Source organism: Macrosteles quadrilineatus, unplaced genomic scaffold (genome assembly GCF_028750875.1).
Source record: "Macrosteles quadrilineatus isolate MER2022 unplaced genomic scaffold, UCM_ALF_1.0 Scaffold_3__2_contigs__length_128488019, whole genome shotgun sequence".
Classification (NCBI taxonomy): domain Eukaryota; kingdom Metazoa; phylum Arthropoda; class Insecta; order Hemiptera; family Cicadellidae; genus Macrosteles; species Macrosteles quadrilineatus.
The window spans coordinates 88,573,420-88,592,008 of record NW_026542596.1 but is presented as its reverse complement, the minus strand read 5'-3'; the positions used below and the strand labels follow the sequence as shown (position 1 = coordinate 88,592,008).

At 34.2% G+C, this 18,589-nt stretch overlaps 2 protein-coding genes across 2 annotated transcripts in view; one reads left to right on the top strand and one right to left on the bottom strand.

Moving 5' to 3' along the window:
• LOC128991004 (probable C-mannosyltransferase DPY19L1) overlaps positions 1–18,373 on the top strand; it is a 42,266-nt gene extending 23,893 nt beyond the window's left edge. The window contains exons 5-14 of the mRNA XM_054413705.1: positions 1,005–1,062; positions 1,435–1,581; positions 3,013–3,165; positions 3,599–3,817; positions 4,582–4,781; positions 14,915–15,059; positions 15,521–15,632; positions 16,757–16,919; positions 17,211–17,336; positions 17,703–18,373. Coding sequence (XP_054269680.1) covers positions 1,005–1,062; positions 1,435–1,581; positions 3,013–3,165; positions 3,599–3,817; positions 4,582–4,781; positions 14,915–15,059; positions 15,521–15,632; positions 16,757–16,919; positions 17,211–17,336; positions 17,703–17,895 — 1,516 coding nt within the window. The 3' untranslated portion in view covers positions 17,896–18,373. The remainder of the gene's footprint in view (positions 1–1,004; positions 1,063–1,434; positions 1,582–3,012; positions 3,166–3,598; positions 3,818–4,581; positions 4,782–14,914; positions 15,060–15,520; positions 15,633–16,756; positions 16,920–17,210; positions 17,337–17,702) is intronic.
• LOC128991006 (E3 SUMO-protein ligase ZBED1-like) lies at positions 8,596–9,754 on the bottom strand. The gene is made up of 2 exons (XM_054413706.1): positions 9,369–9,754; positions 8,596–8,950 (listed from the first exon to the last, which is right to left on the bottom strand). The coding sequence occupies exons 1-2, from the start codon at positions 9,601–9,603 to the stop codon at positions 8,610–8,612; spliced, it is 576 nt and encodes a 191-aa protein (XP_054269681.1). The 5' UTR covers positions 9,604–9,754; the 3' UTR covers positions 8,596–8,609.
• Positions 18,374–18,589: the final 216 nt, after the last annotated feature.

Below are 18,589 nucleotides of genomic sequence, written 5' to 3'. Positions count from 1 at the left end.
TGGGACGAAATATTATGTCTTTGGTGTAGTGATATTTGTTTTATGAGTCTTACCAAGGCTAAACTGGACTCTGTCTACCAGGTAAGCTAGCTGATCCCTATCCTTGTACATAATAATCCTAACATGTTATTAAAACATTAGTAGAAAAACAGTTTTTTTTCTAAGGCATTTCATGTAAATATTGTCTGCATTACAAAAAAAAGTGTTTTAGAAGTAGCTTTTAAACTGCCAAAACTAGGTATTGCCAACATTCCCCCTGCCCCAGCACACCTAGAAACTGAGTGAATTTCAATTTGTCTGATTGGATTTTACTTATAGATTTCCATTAGCAAACATATTTATTTCCCATTTTATTAACATTAAATTTAAGAAATAAATAGGCCTACTTAGGTTTGCTGCAAGGGGAAAGGAAAAAGCGGTTTTTGACTAAATGTTAATAGTATAGTATGGAATAATTAAATTTGCCAAATAGTATCAACAAAAACAAACTACAACAGTTTTTCTTTTTCTCCGTAAGAATGGCATATGAAAATTTTAAATTTACAGTTTTTTTTTATTTTCTCGGTAACCTTTAATTGTATAACCAGTCCATGGTTCAGTAGGCTATACAAAATTGTCTGTTATTTTTAGCTCTATATGATGTCACAACAAAAATTGGGCATTTCCATATTTTAAAAAAGTTAAAACAACTTTTGCAAATTTCAAAATCTCAATACCCTTTTCCCATGACTCAAAGTTTATCCCGCCCTACACCTTCCAGCCAAATTTATATGTATATAAACATTTGTTTGAATAGTGTTTTTAGCCTCAAGGAACATCTATGTCTTACTGTGCCACCTACAGTAATACCGTAGCTACTTCCCTATAGGAAAATTTGCTATAAAACTAACGTGCTATAGCTGCTAGCTACTATTTCCTCAACTGAGCAATGCTTCATAAAATATCTCGCTTTTCAACACTGATTTTAATATTGTTTTGAAATAACATTCAATTGATTGTTGTAGTGAATCGTTACTTGGAGGAATCATTGCAGTTGTATGCTTCTTCTATAATCATGGTGAGGTAAGTAACAAGCCTGAATGTCAAAACTTACTTATTAATGATAATAATCGTCTGAATAGCCCATCCGATATAGGTCTTGTCAGGCTCCTGTATCAATGCCGAACCCTGATGCCATTTTTAATTTGTTACACACAGCTGACTATAGGATTAAAACCAGGATTTGGACAATTCTTTTACAAAAACATAAAAAAAACTTGTGAAGGTTAAAATAATTACGTTTAAAGGTTTGACTAAATTGTAAGATTTGTATTGAATATGAATGCACTGCCTACAAATTTATTTAGGTGGAAAATAATTACTCCTAGTCCAGTAAATTGAATTTGTTTCCAATTCGTAGAGCAATAGAGTTTAAGTCACATGATGTGTTGCTAGTGCACTAGAGTGCAGTGGGCTCCTCCTCTACGCGAGACCTTCGCTTACCCTTTCTGTCTGCTACACATGATGGCAGTGACGATATTTCTCAACCAGAACCGACACAGCTCGGAGGAAACTGGTTTCAACAGATATCATGCCATGCAGGTATGACATCCTGATTTTATTTTTTTTATTGTAGAAAATTTACTTCGGTTGGTAGTATAAAAAATTTCAAGTACCAGTATATCAAGATTTGGTGTGACCTTTTTGTTTAGTGTGTTAAGTTGTTTTAATTGTTGTAATTATTTAATTCTTCTTTTCTTAAAACATGAAGTAAAGCTGTTATAAAAATGTTGTGTCATTTACTGACGGGAACGTCTTAAGCTGCCACTTAAAAAAAAATCGGAAGTCATCATTTTAATCAGTAGGACTACTCCTGTATTTCTCTGATCTGTGTTGTCTTTAAGGATTGAGGTATATTATAATCTTGGATAACGTTTACCAATACCACCACGGTTACCAAGTGAGTTTTGTCATGTTAATATGTCTTGTAAATAAAACTGGCTCAAGGGTACCCCCTCAAATAACCTCTTACTTAGGTTATGGGTATTTTGACGCTGACAGTTGAATTAATCAATATGTTAGTTTCTGTGAGGTAGATATCTTTTAAACTTGCAGTTCTGTAAAATAACCACATTAAACAGGTCTGTGCCATTTTAATGAAAATGCCGAATTACTGAGGGTGGTTTAAAAATAAGTCATTTTCAAGAGGATAGTTGAGTTTGAGTTATAAAAAGTAAAAAAGAGTTGAAAAATAGAAAAAAAACATTTTTCTGAGTATTAATGACCTAAGCTGATGATGGCTTAAAAACTCTTTTGAACCCGCTCAGAAAGGCTTATTGAGTGTAAAGAAAAATTGAAAACCCTTGGAACAAAGCCAGATTATACAGTTTTTGTCATATTTAGTTTCATTTCAATCTTTATCACATTGTACATTGAATAGTGTCAAAATTCCTAACCTAGTAAATACAGTTATAAGCTAAAATTACTTTTAAAATTAAAATGTATACAATACTTAGAAACAACCAATAAAATCTATTTAATTGAGGAAACAAATCTTTAATGGAGTAAGGAGCAACTTCTATAAGATATTTTTAATTCTTAAATTTGATGCTGTCAATGGTTTTTAAATTATTTGGAAGTTAACGTAAAAACCTTCTTCCGGCACAGGTGGGCTTTTTATTTAAAAATAAAAGATGATCGGGACTATTTTCTCTTAAGGTTTTTCCTCTTGTATTGTAGCATAATTGTGCGTTATCTGGTATACTTTCTCTATCAATGAGTGCAGTTTCAAAAATGTATTTAAATGAATTTTAACACTTTTATAGTTTTTTAGTCCCATGATTAGTCTTAATGCCCTTTGCTGTAATTTTAGGATTTGATAAGGCTTTTCTTTGTTGTAGCTCCATACAAAGATATACCGTATGGAATGTGGCTATGCGCAAGAGAATGATATATTGTTGTCAATGTACTGATATTACATAGGCAAGACATCTTTTTCAATGCAAGTATTCATGTTGTTGTGTTATTGACCAGGTAACCCTGTTGGGCCTCTCTTCGTTGTTGTGTCTGACTCTGTGGCAGTTTTCTCAGTTCTTTCTTGTCACTCAGTTGACAGCCGTACTACTTCTCTACTTGTTGAACATCACCAGTCGGTTCTCAACGCTCATAATCATTTATGGACTTGCTGTAAGTAAAAAAATTTGCTTATGCCTTATACTTAGTTCTGGTGCCCAAGGTTCAGGCTGGAGCTATCTAGTAATATTACTTGGTTGTGATTCCAATCTAGAAATTAGCATGTGAGTGGGACGGGTTCAAACCCCAGCACACACACACAAATTTGAGGGGTTGGATTCCTTCTCCTTAAAAGTGTGTGACGTTTACATAAGCATTTTCCTTGGCAAAACAAGAAAAAAACTCTTAGGGCTCAGAACCTATTTAGACCTACTACCCAGATAGACTAAAATTAATGTCTACGTTGTGAAACTGGTTTAGTTTTAGAGACCCTCCCCTACTAACCTAATCACGTATGAATATTTGTATATTGGATGGAACAACAAACTAAACCACTAATAGGCCTATACTAGTTTAAACCAAAATAACTCTTCTGTTCTTGTTGCAGATAGGTGTTATACAAAGTCTCGTGGTGATGTTTGGCAATGAGATGTTGTTGACTTCTCTACTAACGTGTCTGATCATGTCTTCATCAGTGGCTCTACTGTTCGTTGCGCCAGTGTTGCCAACACGGTGGCATGTTAGTGTTAGATCTCTTCTGGTTCTAGTCTTCATTGCATCCTTCACACTGCTGATGAAAACTAGAGTGTTCACTGCTAATCAAGATGTAAGTGGCCTTGAACTTTTGTTTGTGAAATTATTTGTTTGTTTACAGTTTCGTTAATACTTTTGCATCCCTAAAATTTATTCAGAATGTTTTTAGTTTCTAAGGAATCTTACACAATGTTAGCATGTAGTATGTTTTTACCAATTGATTCACATTAACTTGGGCTGTTTACGACGAGGGTGATACAGTTTTAAAGCTTATTTCAGTATCTCGGATCATCAAAGATTTTTTATCATAAGCTGATATATTTTAAAGCTTATTTTTATTATTTTCTTTCTATGCTTTTATGTTTTAAATTCTTACACATTTGTCAGACTTTAATTAGTTTAATAGTACTAATTCCTCTACAGAATTTTATCTTATGAGACAGTAAAATAATTTTAATTTTGTTAGGTACAGTTTGCCATAACAGCAAAATATAACAAAACCCTCTCTTACATCTTCTTTCCTCCCAGCAAAACTGTATACACATTGTGAAAGTTTACGGAATCCGTAGATTCTTTGTAAAATGCACCTATAATCACACATTTTACTATCGTTTTCTGTTCTTATTGTTATAGTACCTGCAAAAAACTTCTTTAGTAAGAAAAGAAATTTTTGTGTTCATAAGCATGATGAAAAGAATGATAAATAAAACTAGGCATCGTTGGACCAATAAATAATCTTTGAGGCTTCGAAAGTTGACTTTGGTTTGCAACACACCCTTTCTATCCATGATTTCCTTTAATATTTCAACCAACTTGCAATGTATTCTATCTTTTCAGGCTCATGTGTTGAATATATTGAAGTCAAAGATCAGCAGCTACAAGGACTTCCACACACTGTTGTACACCTGTGCTGTGGAGTTTGATGTCCTCGGTTGGGAACCGATCATGAAGCTGTTTGAGACGTGGCTGCTACCAGCTGTGTGTCTAGTGCTCTTGCTGGTCAGCACACATTGGGCCCAGCGGGCGTTGGTATTCAGGTAAATAGGCTAACCTCATTTTTTTACATGGCAAGAAGTTATGTTAATTCCGCTTTATAGCTTTAAAATAATATAATGATGTTCGATACCATGAATTTCTAATCTCAAAATAGTTATCATCATCATTTTATTCCATATAATGTACATTTTTTGGTACATGAAATATCTAGTTTTCTTAATGATTTTAAAAAGTTATTTGGGTTTTTTCTAATTCTAAAGTTTCTAGAAGGTGGTGTAAATTTTTTTCCCTAAATAGCTAGTTTTCTTCTTATAAAATTCCAAATTGTGCTGCTCTTTGAATTGGTATGATCTTGTGTTCTATTTATGAACATTGTTACCTAATGCAATTTTATCATTGATCAAAACAAGTTTTATTGACTCATAATTGAAAAGACTGTTGACTGTGAATACTTTCAGTATACTAAACCCCTCAATGCCCTTTTTTGATGGAGCAAAACTTTGTCCATGTTTTTTTGTAGTCGATCCATTGACAAAAATGCCATAGGCAATGTGTGAATGAATTAATGCATAATAGATTGCTTTTTAAATTTCAATATTACATGACAAAGCCATTTTCCTCAACGCGTAAAGGCTGCTAGATGTTATTCGAACAAGATTATTAATAATATTATGATTATCCCATGCTAGATTCTCATCTATGATTAGACCATAGACAAACCTAAAAATGATGCGTCTTCTAATTAGTTCAATACTTGATTATCAACAAATATTGTGTTATAGATCATATATTTATTTTATAGATCATAGCGTATACGAGCCTAATAAATAATTTTGATGGTTCACTTGCACTACAAGCTCGTATACACTACGAGCCTTTATCTATATATTAATAGGCATATAAAAATAATGAAGAGGGTTCACTTACTCTACAGATCGTAGTGCATATGAGCCAAGCGAACAATTTATTTGATAATTCAGATTGTAAATTAAATAAAGTTAAAAAAAAAAATTAATCAGCTTGTAGTGTATAGGAGCCAAAATACTGAATTTAAATTGACCATAAAAATCATCTTTCTCGTCATCACTCTTATTCTCCATTGCAACATAAATGTTTAACACAGATAGGTTTTTAAATTTCCTTTTAATCTTTCATAGCAAAGTCTTTCAATCACAACCTCAAATTTGACAATATTTTTGTCAAAAAAGAATATCTACAATCTTTTTATTCATGGCTAATCCCATTCCTGCTTGATGTATGTCATCATCTCTATCACTGTCGTTTAACATAAAACTTCCAGCGTTAATAATTCCATTAAATGGTCACCTACTTTCCTGCAGGGCTACCACATCCATTTTGTACTTTTCCAGTTCCCTGCTAATGATGTCCACAGCACCTGTCATAGCCAGAGAGCGAACGTTCCACCTTCATATCTCAAGTCCTTATGACGCATCTAAGGTCGTTGTCCGATGTGATCCATCTTCCCCGAGGCATTTCATAGGCGATTCGTAACCAGGGTTGTTTTACAAGGGAGGGTGGTTAGCCCATCACCTCAACCCCCAATATGAATGGAGGACCTCACCTACTTCTGGTCAGCGGGTCCATCGGACCTAGCCGGGAGATCTGACAAGCAGATCCACCGACCTTCCCCCTATCCGCCACCCAGGGGACGCTCCGTATACGCTGAAGTAGGAAAGCGCACGGATACTTTATTACAAGATACATAAAATACTAACACTAGGTACAAAGATACTTAATACTAGATAGATACATTGCATACTTAAAACTAAAAAGTTGGTTCTAACTCATACTGTTCCATCTTCTTCAGGACTTGCCCCACGTGTCTTCAATTGGCTCACAGTGTGGTCAGTGTTGTTGCAGAACTCTTCAGGTTCTTCCTCTTGGAGTTTCTCCTCAGAGATTCAATTTCATCATCCATGGTTGCATTATGTCCTACATTTCATCATGTTTATCAAACATTTTTCCATGGCAAATCCTTTGGCACTTTACTAGGGGTGTGCGAATAGTGATTTTTAGGTTCGAGCCGAGCCGAGCCGAACTTAAGCAAAAAGTTCCGAGCTTCGAGCTTTTTCGAGCCGAACCTTAACCTTCTAAAGTTTGTGGTATATTCCTGTTTTTACGCAAAAATAAAGATACAAAATACATGTAATTGTTTAAACTTACTCAAATAGGTGTTTAATAAGTAAGTATTTTACCAAGCCCCTATATATTCAATGAGTTTGCTTATCCTACTAGGCCTATTTATTAAAGGTTTAATGGGAAATACAAGATAACATTCTTAATAAAAATGCAAATTTATTTTATACAAGTAAATAATATATCAATACAAAACAATAGATTTATCTTGGAAATATAGCCTATTTGAAAATTAACCAAACATTGGAAACTGAGATCAAGTTGATAATGCCAAAACTAGGAGATGAAAAAATAACGGTAACAATAACACATGAATAGATAATGTAACAAATAAAAATCCATACTAAAGATTAGGATACACACTTTACCCTGACACTACATTTTAATTTCCTAAAAAGGAAGTATTTTGTTGAAATTAATACAACTCCTTAAATCATCTTAACAAATTAAATCAACAGCTACCTACTATAAAATAAACAACATAAAACCGAGATCAAAATGAAAATGACTAGGCTATATTATTTAAGGAATATCGATGAAAACAATTAACAGTGTAATAAATAAAAAACTATACAACAAACTGTTGTATGGTATCTTGCATACTCGAAAATGAAACAAACTTTGAAAGTGATATCCAATTAAAAATGCCAAAACTAAGAGATGAAATAATTTTTTTTAAATAATAACTGGTAGCAATATTACATAAATAAATAATGTAACCAAAAAGATACACTTCAAAACCCTGCATCAACATTTTACCAAGCAAAAAAAGGCAGTGGTTATTGAAATTATAGGCCTACAAAATGTTAAATCATCTTAAACATTTAATCATAAGATAATACTAGAAAATTAGGAACATGAAACTGAGATCAAGATGAAAATGTTCAGCCCATGTTATTTTAGGCAAGTAATAAAAACATTAACAGCTAAACAAATAAAAAATACATAAGAAACCGTTGTGAATATAAAAATATTTTTAAGCCTACGTACAGTAAATAGATAACTCAATCAGGAAACTACTTCCTTACGCAAAAGATATAGCCTAACTTAGAACTTTAGCATTTTTTATCTGCTATATTAGGCTATATTTCAAATGAGTACTAGGCAGTGCCTTGTTTCAGGTGTGTAAGCCTATTTTGTAAAATTGAATTGGCTATAACTAACCCAAAAGTATGGTAATCGAAAGCCACTTGGCCTATGGTAAAGATAGTTACTGAGATCAAGAGAAAGTTACAGCAGTAAAACATGAACACTCAAAAACTATCTAAATTTAACAAAAATTATTGAATGGATAACATAACCACGCATGTAGAAAATAATTATATTATAGCCTACTATAAAAATATAAATATACCAAACAAACACTCAACATCTTGAATATAAAAATATAACCTAGACCTAAACAGATAACTCAACCTGTAACCAGATAACAACAAAACTAATTGAATGGATAACTTAACCATGTATGTAGAAAATAATTATATTGCACTATAAAAATATAGGCCTACCAAACACTCAACATTTTGTATTTCCAGAGTTCATGAAAAAGTGTGGTTATGTTTATAATGTTTCATGTAACATGAAAATGAACGCCAATGGCAGTTAGTTAGCTTAGTTAGCGTTTGTACTTTGTATCATAAAATGATATTGATTTGAGATTGTGAGGGTGCATAACCATGACCCAAACGTCCCTTGTGCATTTTCGAAATATCTTAAATATCTATATTATGGTGCAAAAAAACCAATTCACTAATGTGTTCCTGGGTTAAACACCTGCGCCTTTCATTCACCACATTTCCGGCACTCGAGAAGATTCTCTCACTTGCTACTTCAGTGGCAGGAATCCCCAGATAACGCTTTGCAACTGAAGCGATTGGTCCATATAATTGAGAATGCTGTTTCCACCATGAACATGGATTTTCTTGCATTGGTATGCAAGGAGAATTTATGTAGGCCTGGACATGTTGTTTCACTGCATCTTCTTTTGAACTCGGTCTGGTTCTTTGTGAGAGAGACTGGAGGTGACCCCATAATGACATCTCTGGTAGACCCTCTGAAAAGAGTACAGAAGGTTGATACTTGTTCAACTTGATAGGTTTTCATGAGTAAAAGTTGTAAAATGCCAATAGGCCTACAACAATAAAGACAATATTGACAAAAAGAAAATGCCCTCTTAAATCCTTCCAAAATTCCCGCCTTTTGGCTAACGCAATAAGAAAACATTTTTTTTTACTCAGTAAACTAATCAAGCTGTTACTACATCCAGTACTCTCATAGAACATTACATTCAGTGTAATTGTCAAAGCCTCAACAAACTCTTGTGTAGAGCATTATAAAATTAATGTTTTCATTTTTTATATAAACTAGTAGGGCAAAGATTTGGCCCTAACTTTATAATTTTAGCCATTCTGCTGACTAAAAATATACTAGGCCTAAATACAACTAGGTCTTACCCTAAAGCTTGTACTGACCTTTTGGACCACCAGAAGTAGAAGAACCTATGGATGCTGGTGGGTTATCTTCAGCGTAGAAACTCATTGCTTCCCTCTCCAATAAGTCAATTGCAAGCTTCTTGTTGATATCATCTAGGATTAGTGCCTTATACCTCGGATCAACCAGCATTGCCAATTGATAATGTTTGCTAAGTAGATATTCATCTGGCGGAAATCTTGCATTGATTGCCTTGTCAAGGGCCCTAGCGAACATTGTGCCTCTTGCCCCAGATGTAATGAATTGTCTAATGACAGTTCTTATTCCATCAATCAGAGGTAGTACTGTTGATAACGTTGGAAGATAGCCACTGGAAGATAATTTTGTGGCATCATCAAGTGGTTTCAATATATGTATATAGCCTTCAGCCAAGTCCCATTCGGTAGAAGTGAGGTTGTTAGGTTTTATTGATGTCGATAGTTCAGCTGAAATTGCCTGCTTTAGAGTAACAAGACGAGAAAGCATGTTGTATTCAGAATTCCATCTTGTCTCGCAGTCTTGAACAAGTTGGAGGGGAGTTTTGCCTAATTGTTGTTGTAATTTGTTTAGTCTGGTATTTGCGGAAGAACTATGCTTGTAGTGGCTGACAATAGCCCTAGCTTTGGCCAGCATGTGTAGCATACCAGGAACATCTTTTTTAGCATCGCTGAGTGCTAACTGAAGGGTGTGCGCAAAACACCGTATATGCGTCCATGGTGTCATCGACGCTGCACTGACCATATTGGCAGCGTTGTCTGTTACACAAAAAACTGGAATAGTACAATCAGTTCCTTGTTGATGATTCCAATCATTTAGTAATTCCATCAATTTAGAAGAAATATTTATAGCGTTATGTTCTTCGGGGAAATGAGAATTACTCAAGCAATAAGATTTTATATTGAAATCTAGATCAACAAAGTGGCCTGTCAGGGAGATAAATGAATCGTTTGCTGCGGATGTTCAGATATCAGAGGTCAGAGATAAGGATTTTAAATCCTGCATTGTATTTTTAAAATCATTTGATATTTTTACTTTTGTCTCTTTGAAAAGATCCGGTATAACACTGCGAGAAAAGGTCGTTCTTGAAGGTATTTGATATCTGGGTTCCACAATACCCATTAGGTTTCTGAAACCATCTTCCTCAACCAAAGTATATGGATGGAAACTTTTGGCCATCCACTTTCCAATTGCCTTGGTTATCAGTTGCGATCTGGGATGGTTGGAAGATAATTTCTCAGTTGTTCTAAAATGCTCATCTATTTTAAGTTGCTTAGGGGCTGTAGGCCTAGGCATTTTAGACCTTTTTTGTTCAGCTTTTAAACTTAAAAATCCCTTCTGTTCTGTGTCATATTGTTTATATATGTTAGCATGTTTATTTTCCAAATGTCTTATTATAGACGATGTAGTCCCTGTAGGAGTTTTGAAGGTTTTTTTGCAACTATTACATTTTGCTTCTTTGGAGCTTGTCTTAGTAAAATATTTCCAAATAATGGCCTGACCAACTGGTTGTGTAATACTAGAACTAGGCCTAGGACTAACTGGGTTGATCACTTCAACAGAAGTACTTGTAGAAGGTCCAGCTGGTGGGTCATCAATGCATTGTTCATCTTCACTATCCATCTTGTAATTTGAACGAAACTCGGTAAACTAAACAAAAGGTCAGGCCTTAAAAACTACAAATACAATCGAAATTAATTAAACTCGCTACGTCCAAACTGTTCTAATTGTACTTTCATTACACGACGTGACTAGAGAAATACACGCACTTCCTACATTTTGGGCGAAACTATTTTTGTAACAAACTACTTTATAAAATAACAAATAAATTATAACAATGTTACGACTAGAGAAAGATAAAAAATTTTAAAAGTAAACAAACACTAAACAGAGATAACAGTCAAGAAGTAAAACCAAAAACAATAACAACAAACAACGATTCAGAAACGAAACGGCAACACGCAATATGATTTTTTCACATTCGTGCAGTACAAAGTAAAACCAAATGCAATCTTTAACCATTGATTATAGTACCTTTATAACATAATAAGCGTAACGTCAACAATTATGTGATTAAAATCATTGACGAAGCAATTGCTTTATACGAAGTTGGTCAATCATAACGATTTTAATGGAATAAAAAATCCACAAATATTATATACTAATATGGTTGTACCGTCAACCCGCCACCAAGCACGAAGGCACTAACGTGCCACCCCGACAATCCGCCACCACACGGAAGAGGTGCCACCACGACAACGTGCACCACATCAACCCGCAACCATTGATTATACTTCTTCCCCAAGATGTATAATCAATGATGCAACCCTAAACTGCTTCTTCTTGTTGGTGGTTGGTTGATGTGGTGTCATCTTGACGCGTTCCCGCTTTGTCAATGCTAATACCACGAATATTAAAACCACGGCCGCCTCTAACTACAGGCCGCGGCCTTCGAACTGGCAACGTCGCAAGTGGTGTTGTAACAGCTGTTTTTGTTTGGAAGCAGCTAATGGTATTTGTGTATTTACGAACGAATGGTTACTGGACTATGACATTATTGACTCCGCTTAAAAATCTACAGATAAATTCATATTGTTTCGGTTTTCAATTCTGTATGTTTTATTTTCAATATTTTAATAAATTTATATTAATAAATTTAAATCAATAAAGTGCGATTTAATGAGCTAATGTCACATGTCTGCCATGTTATCTTATCGGACGTCTGTCACTGAACAACACCACTTGCGATGTGTTGCCAATTCGACCAGACCGCGGCCTGTAGTTAAAGGCGGCCATGATTAAAACAGACACGGTATTGTTCATAAACATAAACAAATGTGTTACTGGCTGGAAAGTGCAAATTTAAAATAGCTTAAAATGATTTGTCCAAACCATGTTGTTATTAGCACTCGATCCGGACCAGTTACGTCATTTGTTTACATTGTCGATTTTATAACAAAGTCGCCGTTCCAGTGCTTCTCAATCCAGTATTCTTTCTCACTCAGTCTCAGTTTAGTGTCCAATCCAAACATTGCAGCAAAAATGATGTGCAGTGTCGACGGCAGTGGCATTGGCTAGTTGATTTAGTCAGCTGATTTCGTCTTGTCATTGCGTAATTCTTTCGTTGGTTGCAGTGTTTCCATTCGCGGGATTATTATCCCGAAAACGGGATTTTTAGACCATGAGCGGGATTAAAACGGGATGCGGGATAAAACGGGATTTTCAGCTGTGACGACTATTTTAATTTTTTTTCTACTCAATTTTAGAGAAAAATTTATTTATTTATTTATTTATTCATATCAACGGATACACCATTTACAAAATATGTGTTTTAAGCACATGAGCAGAATGAAAAGATAACAACAAAAAATACAAGATAAGTAACATAATGACCATGAATCAAATAAGCAGCTTTGCAACAAAATTATAACAAGAAAACAACAACGTGGCAAAAATTACAGATAATAACATTAACAAAGTATTGTACAGATAATAACAAAAAAAAAATTAATATTAATTTGGATTTCAGAAAAAGCATATGATTTTGAAAGCAACAACAACAAATATCTCCTCAAGATTTAACAAAATATAAACTATGATGACATTAAGTTCAACGTGAAAAAATAACAACAAACAACAATAAATCTATGAATGAATAACAAGAATGAAAGAGATTTAGGAAAAACAAACAAACATCAGCTACAAAACAGGCATAACAAAGATAATGTTGGAGCATTTTCTTCTGAAGGAAGACAACTGTTCATTGAAGAAGTCAACTTGTGACCCGACTTCGTTTCCAAGACGCTGCAATCTTAATTAACTCAATTGTTTAAATACTGTAGCAAAATATAATAGTGATGTTTAAACAACTTATAAAAATGATACGTAAAGTTTAATACTACGTATTGTACCAAAAAAATCATGCGGGATAAAACGGGATTTTTCACGAATTTAAAAGCGGGATAAAACGGGATTTCTCGACCCAGTAAGCGGGATTATTTTTTTTGTCGTGTGGAAACACTGGTTGGTTGGTTCTTCTGTTCTTCTTCGTTCTTCAGTTCAGTTCGGTATTTACTGAGCAAACATCGTGTAATGATGTAGGCTATGCTTATCGAATTACATATTGACACAATTATGAAACGGAGATTAAATTTAAATGAAAGTTAGTTCCTTATTTCCTATTTTAAGTTTTATTTGCTAGTTCAAAAAGTATTCGGCTCGAACATTTCGAACTTTTTGAAAATCACGAGCCGAGCCGAATAGGACGCTATTCGGCTCGAAAAAGCTCGATGTTCGAATACTCGCACACCCCTACACTTTACTCTACTAAACAATCCTTTCAACTATGCGGATACTTTTGGTTTTACTGAAGCAATACAACACATTATCAGGCCTCCAAGAAGTTCTACAGTATAACATACCATTTTCCCTGGAGTTGCTGCTTGGTTGTTTACTATTGTGACCCTCTGCTAGTTCTTATGTAGTGAAAAGAACGGAATAATTCTGCCAAGTTTTCACTGATGTTTTATCTTCCAGGCCTGCTCTACATAGTACCCTCTGAATGGGGCAAATAGACTTAACTTTCTTGAACCTGTTTTCTTCCTCTAAATAATTTTTACAGGAGGAATCATTTTCATCTTGCAATCTTTTTCTGTGTTAGGGAATGAATAAAATAAATGGTTTCTATGGAAACATATAATTACTGTCAGTATGCCATTGTTCAAGATCCTTAACCCGGGAGGACTCACATGCAGGTTTAAAAGACCGGATTGATAATAATTTTAGTAAAACTTGTATTTAATGGGCCTCGGTGGTATTCATCGCCACCGTACCTCACCCGAATCTTTCTAGGAACAACATGAATAATTTCCCACTCTCCCCCTTCTCCTAGATTTAGTGTCTTGTATTTTTGCGAAAAGGACTGGTCAGTTCGACCGTGTGTGAGTGACGGAGTTAGTGTGATGCCGGTTTGTTCGACTAGCGTCTCAGGGTCCTGGTCAGAAACCGATGAGAACCTCTTCTGCGAAGGAGTGGGGGATTGTGGGAGAGCCCCTCATGTCAATTTAAGAAAAATTCTTAAATTAATTTTATGAAATTAAACTTTTATAACCGAACCTAACCAACCAAACTTGGTGATAATATCAAAAAGATATAAGATAAAAATCTAATGAAGGTTTAGTAATAAAAAAAGTTCTGTTCATAAAATTTTTTATTTTTGCAAATATTTTGATAAAACTTTTTTCTAGCGTTGTATTACAATTGCCTGTATTAAAATATAATATTTATAAAGGTTTGAATGGATTTATTTTAATGTTTCCAAATGTAAGTAAAAAAATAAAAATAAATAAATAACAACCTTATTTTATCAATATTTGTGTTATTTTTTATTACTAATGCACATTTGTTAGTAAGCATGCAAAATTTGAAAATCCTACCATGAAAGAAAAAGCTTCTTTTCAGGTTTTGAAATAAATTGTCTTAGAGAGCGTTTTGATGTCTTCGCGTCGCTCAAATGCGCTATATAACTTCTAATGCAATTTCTTTATTTTAGGTCTTTTAAACATGTGGAGCCTGAAGTTGCCTATAATATCCTCCAGATGGCAGCTTTTGCAGTTATGGCTGTGCTCGTAATGCGCTTGAAGCTATTTTTCACTCCTCATTTGTGTTTGATTTCATCGTTAGTTACATCCAGAAAGGTAGATTGCTAATTTTAAAACTCTTGCATTATGTATAGCAACTGTTCTTGAGAGTATATTGATTATTCAATCTGGTGTTAAAATTTGGTGAAACGTAAGTTGGTTATTATGCATTGAAAGTTTCCAACATAATTTTAAAATTGCATCACTAAAAAAATTACCAAATACCGTACCTAATTACCATTGCTAAATACCAAATTTAAAGTGCTCGCTGTAAGATTTATATGTCTAAAGTGCACTTAAACATTCTACATGTTTTAGTACAAATGCAAATGAGTTTGTACAGTTTTAATTACATTTAATATATCTTCAAAAGCTAAAAAAAACCACGGCCCAGGCATATTCATGGTGATATAATTACTCAGACTTTAAGAGATCAAAAGGAACTTAGTGTAAAAATTAACCTCTAATAAGTACTACCCCACAAAACGTGCTTACAAGTTTATTTATTTTTATTCCAGTACCTAGACAAAATACAAACAAATGAAGTGAGGTATGCCCTACTGGTCATCATTATCGGAGGAATGAGTGTTAAAGGCATACCAAATATTTTACAACAAAGAAATATCATTGGTAAGTTTGGACATTTTGTTTACTAGTTTAATTTTCTTAAGCTTCTGTTTCTTATTAAAAATAAGTAACAAATAAGTGAAACATTTATTAATACTATTTGACACCTTTTGGCAAAATTGGAAATCCAGAATACTTAACAGTACCTGGTCTCCAATGTTAGTTATTTGATATGGAGAGCAACATTTTAATACCTTGCGTAATATTAATTGATGCTTTTAAAATCTATTGTAATACAGTACAGAACTTGTAGTCAAAATTAAAGATAAGCAACCATTTTGATATGAGACAGGAGATCATTTATATCATCTCACTGGAGGCCTGAGTCACAAAAGAACTATCTTGACCTTGGAGTCGATGACCCTCTTCCCCTCCCCTCCCTACAAGGTGCTTTGTTTGTTTACTCTAGCAATAATATATTACTCCAGACCATATTACTGCAGCTGTTTTCAGAAATGTAAATAAATAAGCTTGTACAAATATTTTGTGTACAGTACATACCAATTGTTCTCTGTACACACGATCTCGCTGTTTTGCTTCGGTTTGACACACTATAAAAGATCTATTAGGAAAATGAATTTTAAAAAACCTTTAATTACTCTACAAAAATTACAATTTTAATTTAAAATTTTTTTATCTCTCTCTTATTTTATCGGTTATTCCCATTTCTGAGCGTTGGAGTGGAGATGACAAGATCACTAGAAAGCATTGGTTAAACTGAACTGCTCTCAAATCAGTGTCTGTTAAAAGTCAAACAAAAATGTAATATTTTACAAGCGAGGGCGGATAATACGGTTATCGCTTAATGCGAGTTCTACTGTAATTAATGTACGATGGTTGTCCATTGCGACTAAGCAGGCTAGCTCAAATGTGAGAGCAACCTCCTGTTACTTAATTTACTACAATTCTAGCTGCTTCCTATCAATATAGGACAATTAGTCAGGACATTAAAAATTTTATTAAAAATCCTGAAAGAAAATTATCGCTTTCCCCAAGTATAAATGGCATTCTGTGGTTAGGCAATAAGTTACCTCTGACAATTTCAATTCTTAGAGTCCTTTCTTTACGCTCTTATGATATGGATCCAAAGTAAAGCATGATCAGTAATTTTGATTGTACTTATTCAGGAGAGTACTCTAACCCACCATTGGAGGAGCTGCTAACGTGGGTCACTACTCGGACCTCCACCACTGCAGTGTTTGCTGGTCCGATGCCAGTCATGTCTGCCATCATGTTGTCTACCAAGCGGCCCGTAGTCAACCACCCTCACTACGAGGACGCCAGACTTAGGTAAATACTTGGCTGATGGAGTTTTGACATAATGTGGAAATATTTGTTAATTTAATTACCTAAAAGGTCCGATACTTGAGTACTATAAGGTTAAGCTATTTTTTGCTCGATGAGGTAATTGTTTGGTCTAGAATTGCTAAGATAATTAGAGAAGTTCTTTGAAGTAATAAATAAGTAAAATCTATCATAAACCACGAAGTAAAGTAAAGTTTGAACAAACAGTAAAATATCCATCTAACAAACTTGTAGATTTTTCAAGTTTGAAATTGCTCATGGAATATTATTTTTCAGGGAAAGAACACTAAAGGTGTACTCAGCTTTTAGCCGGAGTTCAGCAGACGATGTTTTCAAAACGCTGTCTTCCATGAAGGTGGAATATCTAGTCATTTCAGACCACTGGTGCTTCAGAAGAAGCAAGTAAGCATTTTACTGAGTTATACATTTTCTTTTAGAAGAACTAGAACCGTACAAAAAACATTTTTAAGACCTACTACAATTTGATTGCTCAATATTTTGAAGCACCACAAATATTTTAAACACTAGAGTCGTGAATAAAAAATTGTACCATGTTAATAAGATGAGGGTTGCAGTTTTAACCTTTGAGACTAATTGAGATCACCATTGTCATAGAAATATTACTGTGCTGTTTTGTAGGATAGGTTTAGTAGGATAGCTACACAGTCTAGAGTCTATAATCTCTATAGTCACATGGGTATTCAAATGCAATCTCATAAACTTCCACATCTTTGTTTTTCTTTCACCTTGTATTTCCCTGATTGTCAGGAATGGGTGTCATCTGCTAGACCTGTGGGATGTCCAGGACCCTGTCAGTAAGGACCAGGCTCCTCTGTGTCCCAAACTGTTCATGGGCTCTCCGCTACCTTTCCAACGAGTGTTTGCCAACGACGTGTTTGTGGTGTTGAGGCTTCAACAGCCCTATGTTGAACTCAAGGGAATCAAACAATACCAGTCCTAGTGAGTCATTATATTCCTACTAGGCAAACAAGTTTTTATAACAAGCAATTTGTTTACCTGTGATATTGTGTATGACAATTTGAATTTTATATGTGTAAAGTTAGATTATGTTGTACCCTGAGAGATTATTTATTTTTAGTTTTAGCTGTTTATACTCTTGTAATGGTCTCATAGGTGTAAATAAATGTAAAATAAGTTGTTGATCTGGTTTGATCAATTTTTGTATATTAAGGGAGACTGTTTCTAGTAGGCCTATCCTGAAACTCATTTTGTACTGTGCCCTTGATTATTTTTTTAGCTAAAAATATCAGCTTCTGTTTGTGAGATAAAAACTACTGATTTACTTACGATTTATATCAATCGAGGGTTTTTTGTGCCTGTAAGTCTGTATAAGCCACAATCCTAGGTATGGTTCCACCACTGTTTCCCTCAATATCCTTAGTAAAAGTCTTCTTATACAAATATGAATGACAATAAATAACTGGTTTTATATACACCTGTATTTTCTCCCTTGGCTGTATTCCAGTTATTTTTTTGCAGGGTCAATATATCTTTGCAGATCAGAAAATTTTGTTCTTTTTAGCTTTCAAACCTGAGAAAAAACTTGTTATTTTGAGGATAGTAGAAGATGTAAATTAGTGCTGGACCTTAAAAATGTAAACCAAACTTATTGTATGGTGTAACAAACAAGAAAG